The sequence below is a fragment of the Zea mays genome, chromosome 9, assembly GCF_902167145.1.
Source record: "Zea mays cultivar B73 chromosome 9, Zm-B73-REFERENCE-NAM-5.0, whole genome shotgun sequence".
Lineage (NCBI taxonomy): Eukaryota > Viridiplantae > Streptophyta > Magnoliopsida > Poales > Poaceae > Zea > Zea mays.
Genome location: NC_050104.1, coordinates 22294631 through 22306128, shown reverse-complemented (window position 1 = coordinate 22306128; position 11498 = coordinate 22294631). Strand labels below are relative to the sequence as shown.

Sequence of the window (11498 nt, the reverse complement as noted above, 5' to 3'; positions counted from 1 at the left end):
CCTTGTCTGCATGAATTGGACAGAGAACATCCATATTAACTCGGTGATCATGACATAGAGCACAAGTACATGAGCCGAGACTAGAAAAATATGTGGAAGTGCTATATGAACCACGCAATATTTTATCTTTACTCAAGAACAAATAAAATATGTAGTAAAATTAAAAACAAATTAAAAATAAGAATGTGGCCTGAAAAGTAAACCGACTCGAGGCTGGTCCCTGTGACCCGGTACGATCCGTATGTAGATCGTCCAGCCGACGGCTCTGATGTGACTGAGCAGTGAGCACAGGCGCGTCAACCCGGGTGCCTTCACGCTTGACAGGCACCCATCCCACGCCACGGGCTCCTCCTCCCCTCCGCTTCTCCTCTAGGTCCCTCTCCTACAGAACCCTTCCAATCCAAAGCGAATCCTCCGGGCCGCCGCGGCGGCGTCTCCCCGGGCGCCCCTAGCACAGCTCGCGTTCCGGTGGAACAGAGAAGAGGTAAACTTTCTATTCTTTTCTCTGCTACCCGCATGCGCCTTACGGCCCCCGGCGTGGTTCGAATTGATTTCTGCTGATTCCAGAGGCGAGAGGATGGAGATCCAGTCGTCTGGCCGCTCCATCGAGGGGCTGATGGAGAAGGTGCTGTCCGTGAACATCCTCTCCTCGGACTACTTCAAGGAGCTCTTCAAGTACAAGACCTACCACGAGGTCGTCGACGAGATCTACAACCAGGTGGACCACGTCGAGCCCTGGATGACCGGCAACTGCCGCGGGCCCTCCTCCGCCTTCTGCCTCCTCTACAAGTTATTCACCATGAAGCTCACCGTCAAGCAGATGCACGGCCTGCTCAAGCACCAGGACTCCCCCTACATCAGAGCTGTAAGTGAACCTCTTCCCTCTTGGTTTTCTATTCAATGATTTCTTTGCTGATTCTGCATGTACCGCTGCAGGAACAGATTTTTCTTGCCGATTGTTACAGTTTAGGGGATTTAGTTAGCGAATCAGACCTTGGAAAGCATTGAACTCTACAGGAACCTATACCATACCTTTCGTAGCGAGTAGAGTAGCAAATAGCCAAATACGACTATAAATGGTCCTCACTGTATTGTTTTTGGCTAAAAGCCTAAAACTTCTCTGGTAGTACGTGTAATAGCCCAGTAGTAGTGATAGTCTGATAGCTGATAGATTTGGTTGCATTTACATAGAACCAAGTGATATGCCCATCCTTACATGGCACTAGCTTGTCGATCATCTCAAATGTTCAGTTTATCAAACAAGTGAATTTGGGTACCAGAATGTAATAGTTGGTTTATTTCAGATTGGATTCCTCTACCTACGATACGTTGCAGAACCGAAGACACTTTGGACTTGGTATGAACCCTATATCAAGGATGACGAGGTATTTGTCTCTACTGCATCAGCACTTATGCTTCTGCTTTGTTTGTTTCACATTAAATTAAACCGCAAGAGAACAACTGCTAGTTTAAGTGTTCAACCATATGTTTCTGAATCATATCCTCGAGTTTCTGTTGCATAGTTCCCACTTAAATGGCATGTTAAAACTTGTGTAACGTAACTAAAGATCATCTTTTGATATTGGCAGCTGCTATATACTAACAGCAGTGCTTGTAGAAAGAATCAGATATAGTTGTAAAAAGTAAAGGTGGGACAAAATTCGTTTCCTATGTTTGTATTCTAGTCTAGAATCAGAAAAAAGGAGCCAATCAGCCAATGCTCGAAACATGTATTCAATGATATATTGAAATATGCAATCTTTGAGGCAAAATTGGTGGTTCTCTGGAATCCCCCATAAATGTCCTAGCTTTTACTTCTTTGGAACACAATGATGTGCATACGTATGAACTTACTGCTTAGCCTTGTGGATCTATATTTGATAGTATTTTTTTCATGCCTATACTAGCACTGATTTGCCCATGTTTATAGCTGTAAAATATTTATGATTCTTTACGACATAATAAAAAACCGTTTCACACTTCTTTCCCGTGTCCATGTCTTAAATCTAATGCCCTACTATTTTAGGAGTTTGCACCTGGATCAAATCGTAAAGTGACTACAATGGGCGTTTATGTGCGTGATCTCCTCCTTGGTCAGGTATATCTCTTGAAGTTATTTCACAATTATTCCATATAAAAAAACAGTATCCTGAGCTGCTATCACAGTGTCTCCTTAGTTATCCAACTACATCCGAGGGCAGAGACCGTTAACCATATTATTTTCTGAACTTAAATGCAATTAGTCTTCCTTGAATCACTCACCTGTTGATTTGGCATACTGAGGGGATGTTTCAATTGTGGAGTTGCTTTTAAGAGGAGACATCATCTCTTCCGCCAGTAACATCACTGTATAAGGTTTGTCATGATGTGTTGCTCAGAATTTCTGTTTTCACTGTTTTTTGCTAGTTTAACCTATGTTTCAAGTGGTTGAAGTATTCATAACATTTGGAATGGTTTGGTCTTGGTAGGTTGCAAGATAATTTTAATCTTTTTTTACATCTTGAGGATTATATCACACAAACATGTATGTACATGGGGCTTTTGCCCATATTGGTTTCTTGCGGCGAGAGTTTCTAGTATTTTCTTTTCCTCCAGACATGATTCTTCACTGAAGGTGTATGTGATATGTTATGAAGGAAATAACTCCATTTTTTCTAGACAGAAGCGAAAGGGTTCCAACGCATTAAATACCATATAGTTGTTTTTTTTGGAGGAAATGGTACTAAAAAGAAAAAAAGATGGCTAATATGGATACTGATTTGATGGTTAACTGTAAAACCAGTTTTTTTCTTCTTGTTTGGTGCTTGACTCCACATTTATTCCCAGTCAGATGCTCTGATGTATTGTATTGCAAAGTTATCTAAATTCCTATCTAATTTAACCGAGGCCCAATAGTTCATACATTTAATTGCCACACTAGTTAGGAAAGCAGTGACATAAAGTAAGATTTTCTGGTTTGGTCGGTTGTTCCTGTTGCTGCTCTAAAAAAAGGGGGAAGACCAGGGATCTGGGGAAGGGATAAACCAAGGCTGCTCTAAAGCAGATTTGTCCTTGCACCCTTTTTTCGGATCCGCCGATACACTATACATTAACGGTGGTCAATTCAGTTTGCTGAAGGCAATTGCAAAACATTTGACTGAATTGTCACGTTTTTTCCTGCAATCTTGATCACTGAACAGTATGGTCATTTACTCTTTTGTAATAATTTTAGAGGTGCGTGCAATTGCCAGCGTAACTGCCATGACAAATCATTGTCTATTAAATCACCATCAGATTGACCTACCAGTCTGTATTTTTGTTGATAACTCTGATGCAATTCCTCGCTGTTTCTTATTTGTTATTCTTTTTCCAGTACTATTTCGACATTGAGGATTATTATTTTCACATGTAAAAACAAAGTGTCAATGATATTTGTTATTCTTTTTGCAGTACTATTTCGACAGTCTCCTTCCACGAGTGCCTCTCCCAATCCTCCGACAGGTCACTAGCCACCTTGAGAAGCTAAAGCTTCCAACAAAGCAGTCAGGAATGACTGGGGATTCCAACAGGCTTGAATCAAATGATACCGCCAGAAGGCCTCCTTCCGTAAAGGCTTCTTTGTCTGTCTCCTTTGGTCAGCGCGCTCCACACCGTGCATCCACAAGGGATTCTTCCCCGGTCCGAAGAACGTTACCTTCCAAACAGGACAAGGAAGGTGACCGTGCGAAATCGCCACCGATGAAGCACCGGAGTCGGAGCTCTGAGCGTGATCATGATTTGGAGAGGGAGCGCTCGGATCGTGAACGTGGCAGTGGCAGGTACTACAAGGATAGGGAGCCTGATCGGCATGCTCGTGAGCACAGAGACCGCGATCATCGTCGGTCTGATTATTCGAACAGGGATGGCGAAACACGAGGCCGTGAAAGGAGGGACAGGGATTCTGACCGGAGTAGACATGCAAGCGTCCGCAGGAGCAGGAGCAGGAGTCCAGTCCGTGGCAGAAGTGATGGCGACAAACATCGCTCCAGCCCGTTTGGTAGGGCTCCAGAATTGTCGAACCTGGCGAAGCTGAAGGATCTGTACGGCGATGCGACAAACGTGAAGAATGATGCTGGCGACGATAGGGCGCACAGGGATTCTGGAACGGAAGAGGTGATCCGACTGGGAGGGGCAAGGTGGAGGTGAGTCTCATGTTAAGGGACAGTGGGACACCACGGTGATGCATTTAGGTCCATGAATGAATCCAAACAGCATCAGTGGAGGAAATGATGGGCTGTATGTCTTAACTTGAACCTACGATTTCAATGCTTTATTCTGAAGGTTTTCCTCTCATTATGCTATTAATGTTTTTACATGAAAGTAGAATGATGAAACCACCACGGCAATGGAGCCATGAAGGTAGAATGATCCCTGCCAATACGCGGCATTTCACTGTTCAAACCATATTGTGCCCAGGGTTTAACCAAGCATCCGAGACGATAACTGCTGCATCATCTTCCCGGATATAGAATTATAGATAGGTTCTTTCCTCCCACTGGACGGTTCTCGATGATTACACTTGCGCCACATAATCCCTTGACCCTTATGTGCACCAAGCGGTCGTAATCGAACTTTCCTGTTGGGTTAGAAGTGGATCCAAGAGTATTAAATTCTTTGCTAGTTAAAATAAAATAAAAAAGAGACTTAATCTTTCACAATCCTTTTCAATCTCTATACAACCGAATAAGGTCTTAAAGAGGACGACGGATCATTAATTTCCTGACGAGTGTACTCACCGTATTTTTTGAAACTCTAATTTCCTTTCTATGCCAGGCTAAATAGGAATTGTTAAATATTTACATTGTAAACTTAGATGGTGTTTGTTTAGGATTATAAACTATCCAGATTATATAATCTAATTTATTTTGAACTAATTAGTTAGATTATATAATCTGGCCAGATTACAATCCTAACAAACATGCCCTTATATGCTAAATAGGAAATGTTAATTATTTACATTGAAACTTATACGAGCTTTTACACATCTCTTGACAATAGATATTTGATATGAAGCTATTAGATATTATTGCCATAAAAGTTATAATAACATACAACTTAAATATTTACCTCGGAAATATATAGGAGGACACACGTCATCCTCCTATTATAGGCATGGCATCCCTCGCCGCTATGGTATACGCCTCTATTTTAGTTTTGGTATCTATTATTTATCTGATTTTGCCATGTTGTTATCAAAAGGATGTCATTGTATTTTTTTGATATTGGCTCATTTATAGTTTGATTTTTAGAGTTTGACGATTAATATGATCATTTGGGCTAATAGTGCTTGCTAGCATATTCTATGTAATCGAACAAGATGAGAAGTGGATTTGGACTTGGGTGAAGTGGTGATTACGATCATTAATGTCTCAAGCAATAAATTAGAAGACATCCTAAAAACCTACAAGTACATGCAAGAGTGCAATATACAAGATGGAAGAAACTCGAACGAAGACACATGAAAAAATAAAGCTAAACAAATGCTGCTCGACAGCACTGGACGAGTCTGGTGTGTAAACGGGCAATAACAATGTTGTGTCAAAGAATGACAACGGTAAACAGCTAAACATCAAGGTGTGCACCTCACCTCGTGCACCGGAGGTCACTGTGTACATCGAGCAAGGGATGCATCATCGCACTGGTTATATCTACTGATGCACTAGATCCCTCACTAGATAGAGAACTCAGAGGGTTTTATTGTGTGTTGAAGGCCATAAGGTAATATACATGTTCGGTGGCACACTAAACATCACACCACACACCTAGTCTCCAAGAGTTGGTAACTGTTGGAAGACCAATGACTAGCTTACATGGATGCACCTACGCAGAAACCTGATATGCAGTCCAATGACTATATTTGAATTAGAAGCTGATGTTTTTCTCTATAAGCTTTAGGCACCAAAATTGCTTAAAGAATCACTTAGTGATTATTGGAGGTGCCTTCTAAAGTGCTTAGATTAGTTAGACTATCTCTTTCACTTGCTCTAAGTTTAGTTCTAGTGTTTAGTGAGGTTTAAAAAATCTATTACTACTTGTTACATGCACGAATTATTGCTACACTCAGAGAGGTTTGTAGTCTTGTAAGATCACACCAGTCGTGTTTATGGTGTGACCATCACTATGTATCAAAGCGATCTAGAGAGGCTATTTTGGAGACCCACTTGCACATAAAAAAGGCATTATTATTCAAGAAGTTATCCAACTGGAAGTTTTGTTCTTATATGAGCCTCTCTGCAAGAGTAACGAGAAGTAAAGAGAAGCTTGATCTATAACTTGGTGAAAATATCGGTGTTGCCAATAGGAGTTTGTATCCATCGTCCTTTTTATTCTGCATTTATATTGTGTATATCAATGGTGTTCTTCACTTTTATAGCTTAGTTGATTTAATTAAAACCTAGGTTGTATAACTCTTTTATAACATAGACTAGCTGGATGCCCGTGCGTTGCAACGGAAATATATAATACCAGTATACTACGATAACTTATATACAAAATCTGTGTTATATTGTTATGAGAAAATATTTTATAATCAATTTGTGATCCTAGCCATACATAAATTTAGTTATTTTAATCTAGTTATTTTACCACTACATTGCAACCATCAGTATCATGCAGACTTCAATATATGTCACGATTTGTATGGTCTCATCATTGGAGAGTACGAGCACGTTCCACACATGCCGGAAAAATTCCCTCGTACATCGTTAGTCATCAGACACGCACCACCATATGCTCTTGCTTAAACAAAAAGGTAAGTGTCTATGTGTTTGCGAAGAGAATTAAAGGCAGGCCGGCACAAAAGCTACCCTAACGGTGGTGAGGATGACGAACTGGTCACTGTTGTCGATCCTCCTCTGTGTCACCTCCGGCGCCAAGATGACGCCACAATCCTCGATATAGTAGTCGTCGAACGCACGCGACATGACGAGTACCAATGACTCTTGGTTGGGCTGCCAAACGAAGTGCACCCCGGGCTTATCAGCGAGGTAGTACCTCTGGCCGTTGCACCACCGAATGTGCTATTCCACTACATACATCATGTTCGAGGACACTCACACAACGTCAGCAACGTCCATCGTCCCAGCGCACAAGAATTCATGTCCGGTCAGTAGCGACTTACGTGGCAGGTTGGGCTTCAGGTGGACGATGAGCTGGATGGCGTGATGGCGTCGTCGTCGGATGCGGTGTCCAGAACAACCCGAGAGTCGTCGACGTTGGCGACAACCATGAGGCCCCCCTGCTTAACGATGGATAGCGCGGTGCAGCTGCTCTGGACCGCGTCCAAGCGGCGACTTCGCGGGAGCTTGTCGTACACAGCGGCGCATGCGACCACGTAAAACTGCTTTTAGAGGTCGAACCGACAGTCGCCAAGCTTCTTCTCTTCATCGATGAGCGATGACAACGCGAATGCCTCCTGCTCATGGAGTTTGTTCGGGGTTTGAAGTAGGAAACATGGATTCATGCTTGGCGTTGGTTTATGAAAATGACTCACAGTCTGATCCATGGAAAAAATATTACGAAGAAAAAATTTCACACATGCAAAAAGGGAATTTAAGTATAATGCATTATTCAAACAAAAGAAATAGCATGCAAAGCTCTTCTTTAAATAATATTACCTCCATCCAAAAATATAATTCAAGAATATCGGTGATACTTATCTACTACTACGCATTGTGCAATGGTAGCAAGTGAGCTTGGAGAGAGATGTAGTAGATGTGTTGAAAGGGAAATGTGCCCTTGGGCCATTTCTAAGTATTTTGGTGATTGAGTGCAAACACAAGTGCTTAAATGTGAAAATATGCCCATGGATGAACAAAGTGCAAATCACAAGTAAAGGTATGTTTCTAAGCCTTAGTACATTAGTTTTGTGTACTAACATCTTATCTAAGTGTTAGAAACAGGAGAAAGAAGAAAAGAAAAGAAGTGGAGAGTGGTTGTGTACAGCCAAAGGCTGCTTCGGACTGGGGCACCGGACTGTCCGGTGTGCACCGGACAGTGTCCGGTGCGCCAGACCAGCGCGGAGCAAACCAGCCGCTCTCGGGTTTTTCTCCGGCGACTTCGGCTAAAATTCACCGGACTGTCCGGTGTGCACCGGACTGTCCGGTGGGCCAACGGTCGGCCGCGTGATCGGCGCGCGACACGTGGCTGAGCCAACGGTCGGAAGGAAGCACCGGACTGTCCGGTGTGCACCGGACTGTCCGGTGCGCCAGATCTGCAACGGTCGGCAACGGTCGGCTTCACCATTTAAGGAAAGGAATCGGGCACCGGACACTGTCCGGTGTGCACCGGACTGTCCGGTGCGCCCAACGACAGAAGGCAAGAATAGCCTTCCAGATGTGCTCTCAACGGCTCCTAGCTGCCTTGGGGCTATAAAAGGGACCCCTAGGCGCATGGAGGAGAGAACCAAGCATTCCTTGAGCACTCTTAATCACTCACACATCAATCTCGCGCACTTGTTCGACATTCTAGTGATTTGAGCTCCGTTCTAGTGTGCTAGTCTTTTGAGCTCAAGTCTGGGTCTTGTGTGTGCGTATTCGCTGTGATCTTTGTGTCGTGTGTGAGTTGCTAATCCCTCCCTTGCTCTGTGATTCTCTGTGAACATCTTTTGTAAGGGCGAGAGGCTCCAAGTTGTGGAGATTCCTCGCAAACGGGATTGAGAAAAGAAAAGCAAGAACACTGTGGTATTCAAGTTGATCATTGGATCACTTGAGAGGAGTTGAGTGCAACTCTCGTCCGTTGGGACGCCACAACGTGGAGTAGGCAAGTTTTGTACTTGGCCGAACCACGGGATAACCACTGTGTCATCTCTGTGATTGAATTCTTGTGGTTATTGTGTTTTGACTCCTCTCTAGCCACTTGGCATAAACTGTGCTAACGTCTAATCAAGTTTTGTGGCTATAAGTTTAAGTTTTTACAGGATCACCTATTCACCCCCCCCCTCTGGGTGCTCTCAATTGGTATCGGAGCCGTTCTCTTCAAGAAAGGGACTAACCGCCCGAAGAGATGAATCCTAAGGGGAAGGGAATTGTGATCAACGACAAGGAGAAGGAGTCCTTCGTCAACGAGCCAAGGGATGACAAGTCCAATGACTCGGGCTCGGGCCACAAGCAAAAAGATGGGAAGAAGAAGAAGACAAGACGCATCAAGGAGATCGTCTACTACGACAGCGATGAGTCCTCTTCTTCCCAAAAGGACGACGACCACGACAAACAAAGGAAACCGGTTAATTCTAACTTTTCTTTTGACTACTCTCGTATTCCGCAAAGTTCAAATTCACATTTGCTTTCCATTCCACTCGGCAAGCCCCCACACTTTGATGGGGAGGACTACGGATTTTGGAGCCACAAAATGCGTAGTCACCTATTCTCTCTCCATCCTAGCATATGGGAGATTGTAGATAGTGGAATGCACTTTAATAGTTCGGATAGTCCTATATTCATTAATGAGCAAATCCATAAGAATGCACAAGCTACTACTGTTCTTCTAGCCTCATTGTGCAGGGATGAATATAATAAAGTGAGTGGCTTGGATAACGCCAAGCAAATCTGGGATACCCTCAAGATCTCTCGAGGGAAATGACGCTACCTTGCTCACCAAAATGGAGTTGGTGGAGGGCGAGCTTGGACGGTTCGCAATGATAAGGGGCGAGGAGCCAACTCAGACATACAACCGGCTCAAGACCCTTATCAACAAAATAAGGAGCTACGGAAGCACGCGATGGACGGACCACGACGTCGTCCGACTAATGCTCAGGTCCTTTACCGTTCTTGATCCCCATTTGGTGAATAATATTCGTGAGAATCCCAGGTACACCAAAATGTCGCCCGAAGAAGTCCTAGGAAAATTCGTCAGCGGGCGAATGATGATCAAGGAGGCAAGGTATGTGGACGACGCCTTGAATGGACCAATCAACGAGCCGCAACCTTTTGCTCTCAAAGCCACAGGGAACAAGGAGGCGCTACCCAGCAAGGTGGTGCAAATTGAGGCGGCCGGTCTTAATGAAGAAGAAATGGCCCTCATTATCAAGAGATTCAAGACGGTGCTAAAGGGTCGCAATGGACAGCCGAGCAAAACTAAGACCAAGGGGAAGCGATCATGCTTCAAATGCGGTAAGCTTGGTCATTTTATTGCTAACTGTCCCGATAATGATAGTGACCAGGAAAAGGGAAACAAGAGGGAAAAGAAGAAGCACTACAAGAAAGCCAAGGGCGAGGCGCATCTAGGCAAGGAGTGGGATTCGGATTGCTCCTCCTCCGATTCCGACAATGAGGGACTCGCCGCCACCGCCTTCAACAAATCGGCCCTCTTCCCCAACGAGCGTCACACGTGTCTCATGGCTAAGGAGAAGAAAGTAAGTACTCGAAACTCTACTTATGCTTCTTCTAGTGATAATGATTCTAGTGACGATGATGAAATAGACTATTCTAGTGTATTTAAAGGTCTAGATAGAATTACAATTGGCAAAATTAATGAATTAATTGATGCATTGAATGAGAAGGATAAACTCTTAGAGAAACAAGAGGATTTATTGTATGAAGAGCATGATAAATTTTTAGAAGCTCAAAAATCTCATGCTCTAGAAGTTAAAAGAAATGAAATGCTTTCTTTTGAACTATCTACTTGTCATGAAACCATTTCTACTTTGAAAGGTGTCAACAATGATTTAAATGCTAAATTAGAAGTAGCAAATAAATCCAATTCTTGTGTAGAAAATGTTGTTTGCAATAGATGTAAAGACTTTGATATTGATGCTTGTAGTGAACACATAGCTTCGATTGCAAAGTTAAATAATGAAGTGGCTAGTCTTAATGCCCAACTTAAGACTAGCAAAAGTGAATTTGATAAGTTAAATTTTGCAAGGGATGCTTACACAATAGGAAGACATCCCTCAATTAAGGATGGGCTTGGCTTCAAGAGGGAAGCCAAGAACTTAACAAGCCATAAGACTCCCATCTCCACCAAGGAGAAAGGGAAGGCTCCTATGGCTAATAGTGTTAAGAAGAATCATGCTTTCATGTACTATGATAGGAGATATTCTAGAAATGCTTTTAGAGGTCATGATGTTTTTGATTCACATGCTTATGACTCTTATGCTATGACTGCTTCTAGTTCTCATGTTATGCATGATAGAAATGGGCTTAGAAGAAATGTTGTTCATCAAATGCCTAGGAGAAATGTTGTTAGGAAAATAGTAAATGAACCCTCTACAATTTATTGTGCTTTGAATGCTTCCTTTGCAATTTGTAGAAAGGATAAGAAAATTGTTGCTAGGAAGTTAGGGGCAAAATGCAAGGGAGACAAAACTTGCATTTGGGTCCCTAAGGATATTTGCACTAACCTTGTAGGACCCAACATGAGTTGGGTACCTAAGACCCAAGCCTAAATTTGCCTTGCAGGTTTATGCATCCGGGGGTTCAAGCTGGATTATTGATAGCGGATGCACAAACCATATGACGGGGGAGAAGAAAATGTTCACCTCC

General features: G+C 43.1%; 1 protein-coding gene across 1 annotated transcript; it reads left to right on the top strand.

Annotated features, from left to right (window-relative positions):
* The first annotated feature begins 326 nt into the window (after positions 1-326).
* LOC100191198 (uncharacterized) lies at positions 327-4311 on the top strand. The gene is given in 5 exon segments (NM_001136633.1): positions 327-484; positions 568-865; positions 1305-1385; positions 2027-2098; positions 3430-4311. Coding segments are annotated over 4 exon segments (1176 nt in total). The 5' UTR covers positions 327-484; positions 568-577; the 3' UTR covers positions 4165-4311.
* Positions 4312-11498: the final 7187 nt, after the last annotated feature.